Raw genomic sequence first — 18,843 nt, forward strand, 5'->3', positions numbered from 1 at the left:
TCAAAATTAAGAAAAAGTAATTTATATTTATTTAAGAGCTTTAAGAGTAAGATAAGTTAGAAATTATATAAAAGGAAAAAGAGACCTAAAAGACTTATAAAGAGATTATATTAATTAGTAATAATAAAAAAGAGGATACTATAGATCTAATAATTATAGTTAATATATTTTACTAATTATAGTAAAAAAAGTTAAGAAATAATTATAAAGATAATTATAGCCTTTTATAGATTTCTAATAGGGTTTATAAATATTTATAAATACTTAATAATTATAAGCTTTAAAATTAAAATTAATTAATATTTAAAATAATATTCTTTAGAATTACTTTTTAAGAATTATTCTCCTAATTACTATAAAAAATTATTTAACTAAAATAAATATAATACCTAAAAATATAGCTAAAAATAATATAATTTATAAAAGTTATATAATTAATAAAATATCTACCTAAATAGGTTAAATAGGTTAATCTATTAACCCGCGGGATAGGTCAAAAAAATCTTGACCCACCTATAGGTTAAGAGGTCTAACCCACGACCCGTCTAACGTAATCCACAAGCGAGCGGCGCACATAAGCGAGTGGCTCACCCCACGAAAATCGCGCTATCTTCGCGAACCTCTCAATTTTAATCAGCTACTATACCACCAAATCGCTCTTAAAGATCAAGAAAATCTATAGAGTAAGAGGGTAGAGTCGAATTAGCTATTTAGGCTATTCAAAATCAAGAAATTCCTTCTATTCGCGAAGCAGCACGCCGATTTAATATACCTATTACTACCCTACGCCGCCGGCTCGTAGATTAACTAAATCGAGCTAATACTCACGCTAACTACTAGAAATTGACTTAATTTAAAGAGGAAACGCTTCTTAAATAGATTCTCTCTATAGATTAACGTGGAGTAGCTCTTCGGCTAATAGCTATATAAGAAAAAGCTAATATATTATTAGCTAAACGTGGCTCTACTATTTATCAATCTATCGGCCAGAATTAGGTCTATAATTTTATCAATCGATATAATAAAATTAAAACTCGATTCTCTCGCCGCTACGATTTTCGGCGCGCCTAAAATAAAGACCCTAAGATCATCAACGAGTGGTTCAATCGTATCAAAAAGATAGTCAACGAGAACGGCATACTATACGAAGATATATATAACTTCGATAAGACCAGCTTCGCTATAGGTCTTATCTCAATAGCCAAAGTGATTACTTATTCTAAATACTACGGTCGCCGATTATTATTATAGCCTAGGAATCGCGAATAGGTTATAGCGATTAAGTCGATAAATACTACTAGTTAAGCACTCCTACCCTATATCATCTTTAAAGGGAAGGTCTTTATCGAAGGCTGGTTTAATAATTTACTACCGGATTAGTATCTTAAACTAAGCCAAAATAACTAGACGACAGATAAAATCAGCCTTCGCTAGCTTCAAAAGGTTTTTATACCAGCTATTAAGTATTGCAAAGTTAGAGTAAAGATACTATTGATTCTTAACAGCTATAATAGCTATTTAACGCCTTAATTTAATCAAGTATACGTTAATACAAATATTATACCAATTTATATACCAGCGTATTTATCGCATCTTTTACAGCCTCTTGATATTAGCTATTTTACGCCTTTAAAAAAGGCGTATAGCGGCTTAGTTAAGAGATAAATACAATACGGGATCAACTATATCGATAAGTATAATTTTCTTAAAGTATACCTAATTACTCGCTCGTAGGCCTATCAAACCGCTACGATTCAAAATAGCTTCGCAGCAGCTAGAATAGTCCCTTTTAATCCAAATCGGGTTATCGAAAAGCTTGATATTCGGCTCAAAACGCCTACCCCCCCCAGCAGCAGCCACGGGAGTCAAAGTAGTCAATTTTCGCCAAAAACGCCTCAAAACCCAAAACAGCTATATCGATAGGCTTCATCAATTAAAGCGCTACTAAAGCATCGCTCTCATAGCCCTTCAAACCCTACCAACGCGGCGCTAGATCAACTTATCAAAGACTACCAACTCGCTATATATAGCGCTTCGATACTTGTGTATAAAAATAAGGGTTTACGCGCAGCCAATAAGAAACAGAAGCAAAAACGGGCTAGATCTAATAGACAGATACCTCGCGATCAAGGCCTATCGGTTTAAGAGGCTCATGAGCTAATATCGACGGCGCATCAAGCCTCTAAAGCTCAAATAGCTGATTCGGTAAACCCTCATCAGCATACTTCGCAGGCCTCTTAACAAGCACCACCTCGCTGCAGCGACTGCCGCGAATTAGGGCATCGAAGATTACAGTGTCCAAAACGATATAATTAGATTTTTTTTGTATATAAAGGCGTTGTGGCGAATATAAATCGATTTAAATTCTATATACTTAGTAGGGTGAGCCACTCGCTTGTGTGCGCCGCTCGCTTGTGGATTACGTTATAGGCTGACCCACGGGTCGACCCATATAGGTTGTCCGCGGGTCTGTCCAGGTCTAATCTAGGCAGTAGAGATAAAACCAAGAACTAGTGGGGTAGTTATAGAAGAGAAGAAGAGAAGTAGTCGAATATTATATATATAGTATAGTTATGGTTGCTATAGTGATGTAAGCCAATAAAAATCGATTATGTAAGTAAATTAGATTATATAAGAATTTGAGGTGCCAATAGCCAAAAAAGTGAGGTATCCCTATCAATACCCCTCATCACCTGCCCTGTCGTGATTCCTCTTCACCTCTCATACCCCGCTAGTTCCAGCTCTTGGGAATCATTGTTCCTGTTTTCCACTTGATTATCTTCTTCTACATCATGGCTCCTCTTGTTCTTCTCACTGGCGCCAATGGGTTAGTCGGCTTCAGGGTTCTTCTAGAACTCCTTAAGGGTAATTACAACGTCAGAATCACCGTGCGCTCCGAAGAAAAAGCCCGGGCAGTTCTGTCCAACCAAGTCATTCAAAAACTTCAACCCGGTGGTCGACTGCACTACACTATCGTTCCAGATAGCGTCGTAAGCGATGCCTTTGATACTGTCTTGCAAGATGTCACATATGTCATTCACGCCGGATCACCTGTTCCCGTCCCAGGTTTCGACCCTATCGAGCAAGTATGGAAGCCTATCCTGGTGGGTACAGAGAACCTCCTGTCATCGGCCCTCAAGATACCCTCAATCAAGCGAGTGCTTGTGACTTCATCAATTGTCGCCAACATGGCTCCTATGCCCGATCCTTCTGTTACAGCTACCGCGAAATCTCGGTTGCAGCTACCAGGGGTTCCCGAGACCTTCGGCAATGTATTCGAGGCCTATATCCTAGCCAAGATCACCGAGGCCAACAATATCGATTTGTTTGTGGCGCAGAAGAAACCACACTTTTCGATTGCAACAATCTCACCAGGTTATGTCTTTGGGCGCGATGAGTTGGTGCCAGATGCTGAAACTGCGATTCAAAAGCCAAGTTCATCAGGAATTCTCCTGCGCAGCTTGACTGGAACTGATAACCCAGCTCCTATTCACGGAGGGTATATCCACATCGATGATCTCGCTCAGGTGTATGTGAAAGCACTGGAGCTACAACCCGAGACCGACTGTCCTAGCAGCTTTGGGGCCTGCGGCCTTGTCAACTTTGATGATGCCTGGGGCTTGGCAGAGAAGAACTTCCCCAAGGAAGTTTCCGAGGGTCTGCTTAAACGAGGCGCTCAGCCTACACTTCCCATCTCATACGACTCAAGCGAGACAGAGAAAGTCCTCGGCATCAAATTCCGCCCCTTTGAGGATGCTCTTAAGGATGTTGTGCAGTTTTACTTGGATCGACTGCGCCAAGAGCAGTAAAATCATGTCGAGCTACGGAATCAGTTCTCTGGTCTCACAAAGACCCGGCTAGATTCAAAACCACAGGATTAGTCAAGAGCTCAAAAAGACGAAGCACGTATCCACCACCATCATAGACCAGTCTAAAGAGGAATCGGCCACTGCCTTTGTGCTACTATTAGGACTTCATCTGCCAGGTTTGTAGGCGGATAGAAAAGGCTGCGAGTGACGGTCTGTTTGGGTTCAGTTTTCTATGGCCCATATTCAGAGTTGGATATGTCTTTCGTCATTTTACTTGCATATTCTCCAAGGCTCTTGATTTTTTTTTTCCTTTTCTTCTCATTTTTTGTTGGTTTAGTGCTTTGCCCTAGACTTCAACGCCCATAGTCATGGAATTCCTTATCCTAGCCCTCTTATATTTTGTTTCTAAGGCGAGTGTATTTGCCTCGCTTAAGTTCATTAAAACCTGGCGTAACCAATTATTAATTTAACTACGATTTTTCTAGAAATGGTCAATAGGAGCTGTAGGCAGAAGCGGGAAAAACAGGGCCCGAAGGTCCGGGAAGTGGATCTGGTGTCTCCAATTAAACTAGGCACCAAAGGCCTAACTAGGTACACTACGCGGCCAAAAGTCTGCCGACAGTCTATAATTTCGATTTACCCCACTATATTAAATTTGAATAACTCTCCTAATATTAATTAATATAAATTTATACTAAATATACAGAGAAAATAAGTTAATATCTAGTATACTAATCCTTCACTACGCGTATAGCAGCTATTCTACGAGGTATAGATCGAATTAAGCTATTAATAACGTTTTAATTAAGCAGTTCCTATATTTTGTATATAGCTTTTTTAAAAACCTCCTAATCTAATTTAGATCTTTTATTACTTAGCTAAGGGTATAATTAAAGAATTTTGATCTTTAGAAATCGCTATACTAGTTCGATAGGGTTAAGATTAAGCGAAAATAGAGACTAGTCGATTATCTAAATCCTATAATTTTCAAATTACTCTTACGAGATTTCTACTTTATAAATCCTTATATTATCTTATTAGAATATCGAGTATAGTTTATATATTAGTAAAAGACCTTCAAGAGTATCGAGATAGAAATTCGTAATATAATTTATTGAGGTACGTTTTTATCGTAATTTATAATTACTATCTTTATTCGGCTATTAATCTAGATTCTAGCCTAAACTATCTACAAAATATCTTTACTATAACTCACGAGGTTCACAAGATCGCTTTAGTATACTTCGGAGGTAAATCGGAAGATAAATTAGACCTTAGAATTTAATATCCTCTCTTTATAATAATAAGATAGATAATCTTAGCTATCTAATATTATTAACCCCTTTAATTACTCTATCTAGTAATTAATATATATTTAACTAAGATTTTCTCTAATTAAATATTTTTTAACAGCCCTCTTTTCCTTTATATATATTAGACCTAATTAAAAGAAAGCCTTTATTCTCTATAATAGAATAATATATAGCGATTAAGTAGATTAGTAGCTTTAGACTAATTTTAAGAGAAAGAGTAAGATTAACTAGGATTTAACACAATATATAGAGATCTAGAGTAATATTACTATATTTAGTTATACCTTTATTTGATTAGAAGGATTATTATAGTACTCTTAAAAGTCCTAATACTATAACTACGCTATAAATATAGTAAGGTTATTTAGTAAAACTCTATTTTTTTATTTCTATATTTAAAATATTAAGATTTTCTCTAAGTCTTTATATAATCTACTAAGCTATTCTATTAAATAATAATTAATATAAAAAGAGTTAAAAGATTAAACCTATTTTAATATTATAAATACTTCTTTTAGAAATTTATATTTCCTTTAAGAGACTATTCCTACTTTAAAATCTCTATAAAAGAACTTAACTATTTTTATTACAAATCTTTTTTAATATAGCCTTTTATACTATATATAGTAAATTTAAGAAATATCTTATAGATTTTAATATCTAGAGGATCTAAAACTTATAGATATAGTAAAAGAAATCTAGAATATTAAATTTAAAATAAATTAATATTATTCTTAGAAAGATTATAAAGATACTAATTTATTAAAAATAAGAAATATATAATTATATTATATAATAATATATAGGAGAATAATATATATAATCTCTAAATTATTATATTTACTAAAGTTAATAATATAGGAAAAGTTTAATATAAGATCTTTAAACTTTATTTTTCTTCTTTTTAATAATCAAGAGTAAATAGATTAATAAAAATAAAAAGAAAAAAATATAGGACTTAGTTTATCTAATAAAAGATCCTATTTATTATATATTTTATTATAATTTCTTCTAGAGCTAAAATATATAAATACGCCTTTTTATTTAAGCCTTTAGTCTTTAGGCGGTCTTTAGATAAAAAATATTTAAATAGATAAACTACTACCTAAAGCCGCCTAAAGGCTGACTAAAGATAGCGGCGAGCCGCCCACGACTAAACCGGCGGCGCTAGGTGACTACTACTATACTTTTAGCCGTTGTATATTTTTCTTTTTCGTTTTCTTTCTATTTCTATTCGTCTTTTGTACAATTACGTGCTATCCTTCAGGGCGTATAAGCTGGTCTTAAGATAAAATTGAAATTTTAAGATTTGAGTAGGAATTAGGATCCCCAGGGAGCACCTACACCAGTTAGTAAGTATATATAGGAAGAGTCTGAGGCATCGGTATCTATTAGGTTTTGCCGAAGTCTCCCTATACATAGGATCTACGGAATACCGTGTGATACAGATATCATTTCCTTTATTCAGGCATCGGTATAAGTTCACAAAATGCGATATAGAAACCCCCCTCCCCGGTCGGCTATCATTACTCTGTCGCTTTTTCAGCACTTTGATAATCCGATGACCCTTCCCAGTCGGTTGCAAAATCCTTGACCTTCATACGGCCCTCAGGAGCAAAACGCCCATACGATGCTGGACAGAGCATCTTCGCCAAGAGCTGCAATATATCGTCCGACAAATCCCATTCAAAGTCCTTCTTCCATTTCTTTAGAATGTCAATCGTCTGTTTCGGGCGATTACCAGGATTATATGTACGCCTTGCATTGATTCGAAGCTCGTTAGAGAGCTTTTCCAGGTGCTCAAGTTCTCCCTCTGGTAGGAGGAGACGGAGTACCAGAATAGCCAACGCATAGGCGTGATTGTCGTCGGATTCTCCGGAATGATTAACCCTCAATTCTATATCCTCGTTAGGATAATCAAGCTCATCGGTATATTACGAAGAATATCTAGTTCACTAACCAGGGGATTGGTAGTACTGATAGTTGGGCTTCTCCTGCCCATCAAAGTCGTACTCTTTCGCATCCGATGCGCTCCGGAATTCCCCAATTACCATTGTCTCTATCCATTTTAACCCCGCGTGTGACTCTTCGAATTTTTTCGGGGGTGTACCAAGGGTCGCTTTGAGACTCTCGGTATTCAGCAAAAAGTGGGCGATCTTCTGTTCATGCATATAGGCGACGGCTTTAGCGAGATCCCCGATTCGTAACACCAGATTCTCTCGGGTTAGATGACCCTCCTTGAGCAAAGCGTCCAGCGGGGTCACCATTGGAGTAATTGCGTTCCAGGGGTTGCACTCGTCGTTATTTTGGATCAATTCCATATCGAGAATCAATCCCGCTGGCGGCCCCTTCTGGAGTAGTCCATCCCAATAAACCCCCTCAGCTGGAAAAACTTGCTGCACAATCCGCTTCGCCTTCGACCGGACTCGATCTCCTTGGCCTGACATTGTATTGGGGACTTTAGTCGCCAAACGATGTTCCCCCATCCTATTATTCTTGAAGTACAAGACAAAGGGACTGCCCTGATTATCTTTGAAAGTCCATTTGGTCGACCGGACCGTTCGTGCTTTGGGGTATAAATTTGCTGCTTTTGCTATCTTCTCTCGAAGATCGCGCCGTTGAAAGGTTTGGTAGATTTCTTTTCTGTCGTCGTAGGACACCGGTTGATCAAGCTCATAACCAAACGGCTCCCGTTAATCTTCGGCGTAGGAAAAGTAACTCTGGTCATTTCCCGCTATCTCGTCCGCCAGCGTGTAGTGAGGAGGTGGGTCGTCGGCACGTCGAGAGATCCCCCCGGAATGGTCCACTTCGAGCCATTTCTGGGAGCTGGGATGTGGGCGTGCAGCAACCAAGGGAAGGTCAAAACCAGGGTAAACATCGTGCGTGATGAGTAGAGAGAAAGGGTCAATCGAGTCTTCTTAGGCCGTGATGTCATCATGCTTCTTTGGTGCAGAAGAGCGGGATAAGAGAGGGAGCAGAGATGAATATTTCAGTATTCTTTGGGGATAGCAATTCACGTTCATTTGCTTTAAAGGGTATTAGGGATCGCGCAATACCCGGGGAGAAAATTTCCCACGGCTCCATCATCTAGAATGGAGCAAGAGGATTCTGGGGGCCAGGGTTCAGGCGCTGACGGGCGCAGAAGTCTACATGTAGTGATCCGTCCCTAAATCCATGGGCATAACTGTATTCTCAGAAAGCACTATGGGAAGCTGGGAAAAGCATGCCTGCTAAAGGGAAAGGGCACACAGGAGAGAGAATTAAATTGTCTATAGGAGAGAAAAAGAGAAGCGAAGCTATTTGCTACCTATAGGTCCGCTACAGGTGGTCAGGGAGGCGGTGGAGAAAGGCTAGCAGAGCCCGAGTCCCAACACAAAGCCCGAGATTGAAGATTGTCAGGAAAGTCATTGCCATACCTCTTGCAGGAGCGCCGTCGCGAATTCTCATTTCTATGAAGAAGCTTCCATTAACAGCGAATTCGCCCAGACCGGATTTGATGGACTTTTATTGATGTCCCTGAAAGTTAAGCCGGAACAGAATAGCTTTGAGAAGATAAGCAACCCTTTGCTGATATTCTGGCCACCCCGTTTGTTGACTTTATAAGATTGGCCTCATCATGCCATTAAATCTGACATCAATCAGTGAGAGACTCTTCCACTCGTATAACTATTAATATTCAGGCCTGGGGTTTCATATAGTTGTAGAACGTAACGAAATACTCTCCAGCCATCAAGTTGCAGAGTCATGACTCACCTTCATACGTCCCTCCCCCTTCCCACACTATTTCAACCTTCTACAAGTAGTTCCGACAAACAGTGTCACTACTGACACTCTTTCATTGTTTCTCGAAACTCTGAACTATTTTTTTTTGGGGAAGAAACCAATTCAGCCTCATTAGTTTTGTCGGTTACCGTAAATTACCGGATTATTATAATAGCGAGTAACGTGTTTATTACCTGTCAGATCTCGAGGCTGCCACCGAATGCCCCACGTCAACTTTCCCAAGCTTCACACCTACTTGGTTGACACTTCGGCTGGCTGTGCAACCAACCATGGCTCCCAACCTAGCCAAGTCTACGCTCGTGCTGATTCATGACATGATTAGCAGTGATGAACTAACTACCTCGCAAATGGCGGAAGCTGCTGGCTGCAGCGAGCGCGCCATTATCAGGATCCGATCTAACCTGCGACTATTCGGTAACGTTAAAGCTCCTCCTATCACAGCTGGACAGCCACGGACCATCACTCCGATTATGCTGGAAGACTTATGCGATCATTTATTCGAAAAGCCGGATTTCTACCTTTATGATATAGAGCTCCTCTTTCTTGATGAATTTGATGTATCAGTACCAAAGTCCACGATCAGCGATGCCCTACATCGCAAAGGCTGGTCTAAGAAGACAGCTCGACAAAAAGCAAAAGAGCGCAACATAGATTTGCGTGACGATTACTGTCATCTCATCTCAGAGTTTTGCTTATACCACCTCGTTCAGGTTGATGAATCCGGGTGTGATAAGCGAATAGGGTTTAGAAAAACCGGCTGGTCTCCCCTTGGTACGACGCCTGTGTAGGTATCTAAATTCCACCCCCCAACGGTACCAAATTCTCCCTGCATATACACAAGATGGAACTCTACTCTCCCGTGTCTTTTATCGAAGAACTTCTTCAGCACTGTGGGAAATATCCCGAGCCTAAGTCAGTTTTGATCATGGAAAATGCATCATTTCATCGCACCGAGAAAAATGAGCAACCGTGCCTTGACAAGGAAGTCAAACTAGTGTTTCTGCCGCCGTACTCGCCCGACCTGAACTAGTATGAAGAGTTTGTTTGCAGAGTTGAAAGCGCTCATTCGGCGGCATTGGCAATCTTATGCAGATAATTCCAGCCAAGGGTTTGATAATTTCCTGGACTGGTGTGTAGAGATGGTGGGGACAAGGGAACACAGCGCCAAAGGTCACTCCCAAAATGCAGGTCTCGACATTGGGGAGCTGTAGTGGAAAATTATCAAATATATAGAGCATAGTTTAGCCCTAATCAGTATCTGACATTGTCTATTGGCGTGCACTACAACACAGACACATTAGCAACACCCGAATCAGAGCAATGTCTGTCTAATACATAGCTAGTGCCTAGTGGGCCTTGTCATTAGGGCTCCAGGAACTATAAAATAGTTTGAGTGGTGATACCAATTTCCGGAACTACTGTAAAATAGTGAACTGAATTTCCTCTCAAAAAGTATTCTATGATTTATTTTTTTATCTGGAGATTGGATAATTGAGTTGTCAAATTGGCAGTTTTCTCGTTCTTTGAAGGTAAATGGTCGTTGTCTCCACCTGACTTTCCTTTCGTTCCGTATGTCATATAAGTGTTCATCTTTCTCTGGCTTGTTTGGGAGAATGTGGACAAGAAGTCTGGTGAATCAAATCCAGCATAATGTATTTTCTTCGCGTTCTTAATTCGTGTAAAGAAAATATGGATGCATGCTTACTGCCAGAGTGCAGCAACCGTACCAAAATGGCAGATTAGCTTTTCCATTAAGGCCACGGCTCCTCTCATGGCCCGTGTGATCTCTTGGTTGACTTCATGTATAGCAGGCATTACTGTAGTGTATACCCTAGAGCACTACAATACGATTAGTGCGACGCAGGAATCGGCGTCGCTCTTACCCACATCATTACTGCAACTACCGTCAGAGCCCTTGAACGTTTGACCACTCACTCTGATCCATTAGCAACGCGTAGCATTCTTCCATTTTGTTGCGAGACGAATTGCACTATTTAAAGAGGCGAATTCAGACGATTTTAATTGGTTTTGCTCTCATATAGTAGAGCGGCGCCACTCTTACAAAGATTCAATCCAATTCAAGGCTTTCCTTTCCAAAGAGTAGTTAAGTACTCCTTGGCAGAAATGAATGGATAGTTCGGGAGTCGGTCATTCCACTCGTGAGAAGAATTCCATCCGCCTTCAGATACACCTCTCAAAAAGAATGTGGTAATCATTTTCGACATCTCATCTGACCGATCCGATGGAATCGATGGATGAGAAACCACGGGGTACCATGACGCTTTGAGTTCTCCTGCCCTCAGATCTTTAGAAGAAACCTTTTCAACCTGAAAGGGGCCTAAAGGCTGTTAGATTATTCCAAAGGAAAACCTAGAACCGTACATACCTCGAATCTCTTCCCCTAACCGAATCAATTCGGCCAGTGTGATCTCGGATCCGGAAAATCCGCCGACAGTCGGCCATCGACCGGAATAGTCAAGGGCCTCGGTTACTACACCAGCCAAATCTTGCACTGTGGTAAGAGAAATCTTGTAGTCACCGTCATCAACTAGGATCGCCCTTCGGTTTTCAAAATCGACATAGGTAGCGCTCATGGAGAAATGCTTCGCAGTGGAATAGGGGTGTCCAAAGTAGTTGGTGAAAAATCCGGGTTGAAAAAGGCAATATTCCAACCGCTACGCCTTTCAATCAGCATTTGAGCCAGGGGTTTACCACCATTGATTGAAAAACACACCTTGCCATCTTCGCTTACTTCGGCAAGATATCGCCGAATTTCATCCTTGTATCCGTAAATCCCCATATCACTCTTGACCGTACTAGAGTCACTTATTAGGGTTAAGTACAACTGCTAGTTGCCAAAAAAAACAACGTACCTGCCCCACTCCGAAGGTGAGAACCTTCTGACACCAGCCTCGATGGCAGCATCTATCATGTTCTTTTGCAATCGTATCATACAACTCGGGTCTGGTATGGCCAGGAACGACAAGACCGTGTCAATGTCAGAAAAGGCCCGCGTGAGAGAAGCTTTGCTCTCGTAGTCGACCTGGACCCATTTTGTGTTGCCGTTATCAGTGCTCCGAGGGATCTTGTTTGTTAGTAAGAAGACTCTTTCTTTTAGCCAATAGTTAGTAGGTATCATACCTGCCGACTTAGGATGACGATTTCATGAGACCCCTTTGCAAGAATTCGGTCGATCACCTCCCGCGCAACGTCTTTTCACCGGTTAGCCTGCAGACCCTTTATCATGTGTGAGCTGGATTTTTGGTCATACTGCCGGAGCCACCTGCAATAGCAACTTTGACCATCTTGGTTTTATTGGCTAAAACTCGGAGAATGCTTGGGTTCGAGCTCAAAATTCACTTCGATTCCTCCTTGGGGCGCGTGGGTTTTTAACTTCCATGAAACTAGCATCCCGATATTGCAATGCGTTTCGGAAGCCAGGAAGCCGGCATTCCGACGTAATACCCCGGACACCGGCTTTCTTGAACCGGAGACACGAACACCCGATCCCGTTGAATTTGTCATCAAGGAACTTTGATTAGTTAACTACTATAGCTAGTTACTCAATTCCACGAGATCCGCGCTCGCCGATGTCTCCTTCCCACCACTTCCGCAATAGTCCTTGAATTGAGAGCAATTGAGCAATAGAATCATATGAAAAATTTGGCCAAATCTATCAAGGCTATGTAGTTGGACTCATGCACATAATATTCGAAACTGCCTGGGGGATGCTGGGTACTAGGAAATGCACGTGACTTGGTGTCTTCGCAGTTCTCGGGAGCTCGGTGGCCATCTCAAAGCTGTGGACCTCAAGTGGGACCATCATGTGGTAGTTTGACGATATGTATCATGCCCTGAAACGGAGGAACGGAGTGGAAGGGGTTACCAACCTCACGGCTGCGCGACGCCGACATTGACACTTGCTAAAAACACAGCGAGAAACACACACCCTACTCCCTCGCCAAACCGCTCTCTCATTGGTGCTTGGTTAGATCCCAGCTCAAGTTCTTTTCTTCTCGTGTTCGGTTCGTCTTTGCTCTCTGCCTCACCTGCTTCAACATGTAGAGGACATGGATTGGTGTGACATCTTGCTCAGTAGAGCCAGAATGGAATTCGTCTATCAAAGGCGGCCGTTTGCGATCGTTGTGAAGACAATGGTACTGTACGTAAGTCGCGCAGACTTTCTGGGTGGTTGCGATCCATCCATTTGTACTTTCATCGGCGAACATGATATCTTCGACGACCATTAGGGATTTTGGTCATGTTCTCCTGGTATCTACCGGGATCGGAATTGCAACACAACTGCCATACATCAAAGAGATTTTGATAGACTTCAATGGCATCGACACAGATGTTCTCTCATAGCCCTAGGGCTTGGATGGACAGACATGCTAGATGATTATTAAAATCGAAAGATGATAGCTGAACACCTCCTTCTTCAATCCACCTGACTCACCAACCGAATTGATCAAAATCCTCAATCTCTGCTGCTACTCTTTTTTTCGTGAGACGGGAAAGCCTCGGTCATACCCAGATCCTCAAAAACCACCTTCACCTTTGCAGTGCATTCTTCGTCATCTCGACCGTAGTTTGCTTCAAGAATTTCTCGCTGGCTGTCACTGCACCTTTTCAGTGCTCTGATGATGGCAGTTAGCATAGAAAATCCACATCAATATCTGCTTTATTAAACCTATCTCTTTCTCATGGAGCCTTATAGGCAGAAAATTTTCGTAAGAGCCATAGTTGGTATGCAGCGAGCCCTTGGACCTATGGAAAAAGAAGAAGGCAATCTGGCCGAAATTGATCTATTCGCAGACAAGCGAATTTATCTGCAACAATCTGGGAGCGAGGGACAAAAACAAAAAGGAAAAGACAAAAAGAGCGAGTTGACTAAAGCAGCATATCTGAGGCATCCGCTATCAAGAGGTTCTCTGCAGTAAAAGAACATTGAGTGGTCCCTTTTTTCCAAGCCGTAAAGGCCGGCTGCGCCTTGAGCCAATTCTCGTGTCCAGGTACTACCTTAGTTTGTGAGGGTATAAGTTGCTTACTATGAAGATCGGACTCGACCCGCAGTTGTGTCACCTAACAAACATGCGCGCTTCTGTCTCTTATGCCTGTGTACAGTGGGGGCAATCTTGGCGCCTCGCGTCAAGACTCGACAATCGTTTTTGCTGCAATCAACAACACTTTTGCACAATCGATCTGCCACCACATATCTCCCTTGGCAGAAGCGAAAGAGATCCCCCGCTTTTCAGCGAGATCCTACATTCTGCTAACTATCTGGAGGCGTTTTCAGTGGGCTCCCTTCGCTTCTCTTGTTTGATCAGTCATCATCGGCATTTGTCTCAACATCACCTGCCATGGAAAGGTCATTACATTTCTCTGATCAGTTTGTGATTAGCTGCGGCACAGTCAGCCTCAACCTACACCAAGCGAAAGTGCTGCTCATCCGGTGGAGGAAAACTGGAGAGGTCTTTCTCCCCAAAGGACGGAAAAATATCGGCGAAACATTGCACGATGCTGCCACGAGAGAAACATTTGAAGAGACCGGCTTCCAAGTGACATGTCTTCCCTTACCCATCACAACTCTCGCTACCTCGCCAGTGAGTAGTGAGATAGACACAAGCTCACAGGCTACGACCGAGCCCGTTGCTGTTAGCCAGCGGGTTACGAACAATCAACTCAAGATAATTTACTGGTTTGCCGCAACAGGCGACTCGGAGGCGGTACCAGAATTGGGGACGCAGCAGACTGGGGAGGACTTTGAGGCTATCTGGACGGGGATCGGACATGTCGGTGAGGTCTTGACTTTCGACGACGACAAGCAGATTGCCCAAGCTGTCATTCATGCCGCGTCACATTTGATAAACATGAAAGTGCGCTAGAGATTGTACACATGACATAAATTAGCCCGAGAGTTTATATGCCTGCCTTGAATAAAAGATGGTCAATTCCGATACCCCTGTTATTAAACTATTGTATAGATATAATATCGCCAGAAATGCAGGAATAAAATTCAATCCTCCTGCTCGCCAGCCGGCTCCCACTTGACATTTACTGGGTCATGTCCACTGGTGCGAATCTTGGTTTCATTCGACCACAGCTCAAATCTCAGATCGGCTGCTCCAACCACGACGTTCACATCGAAGTTAGCTCTCCAAAATGCGGGTTTGAAGTTATACCAGTGTCTGTTTTTGAGTTTCCTCTCCACCCCATCAGTGAAAATGTCTAGGCTGCAGAGTGGGTGGACACCATATTGATTGAGGCTTTCGGGGAGTTCAGAGCGCGCGAGCGTTGACATGACAAACTGCACTTTGAACGGTTCGTTCTGCTGGCCTTTTTCCATTCGGATTTGGAATGCTTTGGATACTCCAGTGCTAGGAACGGGTTTACCCTGGACAAAGGTTAGATTTCTTTTGACCCCCAGCTGGAAAGATTTCTAGCATGCCATACTTTGATCACTAGCCAGTCAACCTGATTGATGGCATATGTGTTGTCGTCATGAGGGTCGAGCCATAAAGGCTGGCCTACATGCTTCGCTGGATTGTATAGTTTGTCACAGACAATTCCGTAGCTCACCGGGGAGCATCGCGAGCCAAAGGTCTGTACTCCTTGTTTCAGTTGTTGCGTTCTGTCCATGACTAAACCGTGAACCACCACGAGTTGACTATGCGAAAGAGACAAAATCAGTATAAGGAATCAGTAACTACCAGTGGTATGCTATACATACGGCTCGTCCGCGAGTAAAATGTTCATATTGAGAGCGTTGGGAGGCTTGGTTGGGGCTGCATTCCCGAAACGTTCGAGGAGACGTCGGCGAACATAGGGAGAACTGCCAAAGCCGCCGGAGAGAACAAGATAAGACTATATTTGCTGTTAGCTCTTGTCTCAAAGCTAATCCTTTGTATGGGGCTCGTACTATTTGCTGGCCTGGGTGATCAATATTCATCTGATGAAGATGCATATCCAGAAGATTGCACATTTCGTCGATTTTCCCATCGAAGCATTCCTGGACCATATCCCTAGCCAGGTGTCAGATTTGCAACAAAGAGAACCTTCAGAGGATTTTTTTCAAGGCTGTTCGTAAATCATACCATGGCAGCCGCATTTGGCCATTGTAAACATCGGCTTCGGGGAAAGTCGACTCGGCACCCAACGAGGGCACATCAATTTTCAGCCAAGGGGTGAGTGCTGTCTCAGCACCAAAGGAACACTTGATTCTTTGAAAGCGCTCTGAAATCATTGACCATGCGGTTTCTCCAGCGGAATGTTTTAAATGGCTGCTGATGCGTTCGAGTCTCTCGGTGATTACTCGGTGAGCATGTCTGTCGACAAAGACTGAGCCGATGGGCCTGCCTGTCAAACCGTCAGCGATATCCCAGGGCTTGAAATAGGTGTATGCTTCTTTTTACCTTCAACACTGCTTAGTTGCTCCAGTTTAGTAGGCTCTCTTGCTGACAGCAACCGGAGAACGTTCACGTCCTAGAGAATGTCAGTGGATAATGCGCCTCGAGGAATGGTGTAATAGGGTATACACACAGTCGTTCCACCTCCCGCATCACATATCAGAATGATGTCGTTTTTCTACAAGTTATGTCGTCGTTTGCTTTAGTTGAATCCGATGCATTTATGAAACGACACCGAGTATATCCTACCTGGTAATGTTGTTTGCACGCGTAAACCGCCGCAGCCTCTGCCTCCGTCAACCCGATGAAAGCTTTGTGATTTGGACAGTTTGCATTGACTGCGCCTTCTATCACTGCTTTTGTCTCCTCAATCATGCGCACATCTTTCCATGTCGTCGGCACGCTGAAAAGAAATTCGACTTTTCGCGATTCAAATAACGGCACAGTGTTGTTGAGATGGGTCACCACATGCTTGTAGATAGATCCAATATAATCCTGGAACCACTTCTGAGCCTCCAGCCTGCTGGGCCCTTGCAAGTGGTTGTCGCGATACAAGGGGGCTAAGTGGAGCTTGAAGAATTCTTTGATGTCTGCGTCGGGGTTGTCCTGGTTGCACGAATACCCCCAGCCCTTTGGGGAGCTTGCGCCCGGGGCGTATTCAATGCATGTTTGTACCTTGTTTGTGAGCTCGCCCGGCAGCTTCCCGGGCCATCTTTGAATCGTCTTCGGGGGCAGCCATTCTGGTCCGCACGAGTAGGCAACGCCTGGTTCAATAGAGATTGGTTTGTGAGCATCTCTTCTGCAGTACCTCCTAAGTACTCCGTAGCACAAAATATTTACTTACCCGTATAGGTCATGCCAAAGTCAATACCGGCCACGATATCAGGATGCCATCCCGAGTCATCGTCAACGACGGGGACGGTTTTGACAACCACTTCTTTCTCGTCCATGACTCAGGGGCTCTTTGGATTACGACTCTTGCACGACATGCCAGGGGAAATAAAGCGGTTTTAAGAATCGCCCTGGAGGCCTCATTCTTCCAGTTCATCAGCACACTGATGCTCGGCTCGGAGATGGAAGGAGGCTAAAGATGTGGGTCCCCGCGATCCTTCTTGGTCTCGGATCTATGTCCATCAACTGAGTTCAACACAGCGCAATCCCTGAATGATCTTCCTGAGAACAGAAATAAAAAAGAAATAATCACTAGTCATATAGACACCGGCCCTTGGGGCGAGAGTCTTTTGGATCCATCTCGCTCCTTTCCTCCTTTTTCTCCTTACTTTCGCCTACCCTCGTCTACAACTGCCTGACTTGACCACAAGTATCGAAGCATTGCGACTCTCCTGTTAATCAAACGATGGATGTCGCTCCCGGTGCATTGGCTGGTGCCGTTATTGGCTCTGTCTTGGGCACGGCTATTCTATGCCTCCTGATCTCCCTCCTCTACTTCCGCCACACACGCATTCATCGCAATGTCAGAGAATTTGAAGAAACTAAATCAGGAATGGACAAGAATAGACACTCTGCCCGCTATTCCAATGAATCTTCCGGTATCCCAATGGGTCAATATGCACCACCCCACAAAGCGTCGAGGCATTCGCAATTTCCCAACATCGACCTCGCTCGATACACCCCAGAACCGGTGGACGATAACACGGTCTCAACGCGTCTCTTGACGATATTTGACCAGGCTAGTCTGCATATTGAAAATTTCTACTCGCCAACTGCCTCGCCGGCCTTGACCTCCACCACTGCCGTCCAAACCGCTCAGTTTCAGTCGCCATATTTACCCGGTCCGCTGGAAGCTCTCCTTTCAACTCCCAGGAACCAGCGAGCTGTTCTTACCCACGTTCTTGTCCGGACTCTTCTATCGGCAACTCAGCCAGGCAGTGGGGAACAGACACTCTTGCCCCCTGCTCTTGCATCGGCTCCACAACCGCAGGCATCGTATTCCAGCCAAGGTTCGTTGTCACATTCTATGCCACGGAACCACCGTTAGATGTTGGAAGGATAAGCTGACTTCTTTACGGTAACAGACACAGATCAAGCCCTTTTCGCTTGGCGCATGTTGACCATCCATCTCTATGAAAGAGACCCCTCCCCACCACCTCATGCTGCCATTGCACGGCTCGCCGAAACCTTTACTTCAGCTTTTGCGCCCTACGGCGACTCGAGCCTCGCTGAATCCCGACGCATTGCCCACCTTGCCGATGTAGCCAAAGCAGCTGCAGACACGGGTGCCTGGCTCTTCAAGCACCCTTGTACATTCAGCTTTGTCTGGTCGGATCCTACGGCTAATGGCGAGATTGACACGCATCCGGCTATTATCAAGGTCACCGATGAACATGGCCGGCGGTTATCAAGGGGACAGGTCCTTGCTGAACCGACTCAGGGGAAGTTGTAATTTAATTACTGTTGCTTTGTGAAGTTTTTGTCTTTGATTATCCTTGAGAGATTATCTTTTTATTTTTTTCTATTACCCACAGTAAAACTATTTTGCCTTGAAATGAATATGAGATAAAGAAGACTTGA

The 18,843-nt window shown here is 43.0% G+C and overlaps 8 protein-coding genes across 8 annotated transcripts; 4 read left to right on the forward strand and 4 right to left on the reverse strand.

Annotated features, from left to right (window-relative positions):
• Nucleotides 1–2,792: 2,792 nt before the first annotated feature.
• NUU61_009135 (cinnamoyl-CoA reductase) lies at nt 2,793–3,809 on the forward strand (the record flags this gene model as incomplete). The annotated part of the gene is made up of 1 exon (XM_056659660.1): nt 2,793–3,809. One exon carries the CDS (start codon nt 2,793–2,795, stop codon nt 3,807–3,809), a length of 1,017 nt encoding a protein of 338 aa, XP_056507953.1.
• Nucleotides 3,810–6,648: 2,839 nt separating this feature from the next.
• Nucleotides 6,649–7,569, reverse strand: NUU61_009136 (uncharacterized protein; the record flags this gene model as incomplete). Its single annotated transcript, XM_056659661.1, has 2 exons — nt 6,649–7,019; nt 7,083–7,569. 2 exons carry the CDS (start codon nt 7,567–7,569, stop codon nt 6,649–6,651), a joined length of 858 nt encoding a protein of 285 aa, XP_056507954.1.
• A 1,605-nt stretch (nt 7,570–9,174) lies between these two features.
• On the forward strand, nt 9,175–9,693 carry NUU61_009137 (uncharacterized protein; the record flags this gene model as incomplete). The annotated part of the gene is made up of 1 exon (XM_056659662.1): nt 9,175–9,693. One exon carries the CDS (start codon nt 9,175–9,177, stop codon nt 9,691–9,693), a length of 519 nt encoding a protein of 172 aa, XP_056507955.1.
• Nucleotides 9,694–10,983: 1,290 nt separating this feature from the next.
• NUU61_009138 (uncharacterized protein) lies at nt 10,984–12,210 on the reverse strand (the record flags this gene model as incomplete). Its single annotated transcript, XM_056659663.1, has 6 exons — nt 10,984–11,243; nt 11,292–11,580; nt 11,640–11,721; nt 11,779–11,990; nt 12,047–12,117; nt 12,177–12,210. The coding sequence occupies 6 exons, from the start codon at nt 12,208–12,210 to the stop codon at nt 10,984–10,986; spliced, it is 948 nt and encodes a 315-aa protein (XP_056507956.1).
• Nucleotides 12,211–12,879: 669 nt separating this feature from the next.
• Nucleotides 12,880–13,152, reverse strand: NUU61_009139 (uncharacterized protein; the record flags this gene model as incomplete). Its single annotated transcript, XM_056659664.1, has 1 exon — nt 12,880–13,152. The coding sequence occupies one exon, from the start codon at nt 13,150–13,152 to the stop codon at nt 12,880–12,882; it is 273 nt and encodes a 90-aa protein (XP_056507957.1).
• Nucleotides 13,153–14,265: 1,113 nt separating this feature from the next.
• NUU61_009140 (putative NUDIX domain) lies at nt 14,266–14,790 on the forward strand (the record flags this gene model as incomplete). Its single annotated transcript, XM_056659665.1, has 1 exon — nt 14,266–14,790. One exon carries the CDS (start codon nt 14,266–14,268, stop codon nt 14,788–14,790), a length of 525 nt encoding a protein of 174 aa, XP_056507958.1.
• Nucleotides 14,791–14,921: 131 nt separating this feature from the next.
• NUU61_009141 (Hsp70 family protein) lies at nt 14,922–17,261 on the reverse strand (the record flags this gene model as incomplete). The annotated part of the gene is made up of 9 exons (XM_056659666.1): nt 14,922–15,299; nt 15,359–15,572; nt 15,636–15,769; nt 15,825–15,927; nt 16,000–16,261; nt 16,318–16,387; nt 16,445–16,489; nt 16,561–17,075; nt 17,156–17,261. 9 exons carry the CDS (start codon nt 17,259–17,261, stop codon nt 14,922–14,924), a joined length of 1,827 nt encoding a protein of 608 aa, XP_056507959.1.
• Nucleotides 17,262–17,668: 407 nt separating this feature from the next.
• NUU61_009142 (uncharacterized protein) lies at nt 17,669–18,715 on the forward strand (the record flags this gene model as incomplete). The annotated part of the gene is made up of 2 exons (XM_056659667.1): nt 17,669–18,272; nt 18,348–18,715. The coding sequence occupies 2 exons, from the start codon at nt 17,669–17,671 to the stop codon at nt 18,713–18,715; spliced, it is 972 nt and encodes a 323-aa protein (XP_056507960.1).
• Between the last annotated feature and the right edge of the window lie 128 nt (nt 18,716–18,843).

The sequence above is a fragment of the Penicillium alfredii genome (assembly GCF_028826965.1).
Source record: "Penicillium alfredii strain IBT 34128 chromosome Unknown utg000011l_segment0_segment0, whole genome shotgun sequence".
Taxonomy (NCBI): Eukaryota; Fungi; Ascomycota; class Eurotiomycetes; order Eurotiales; family Aspergillaceae; genus Penicillium; species Penicillium alfredii.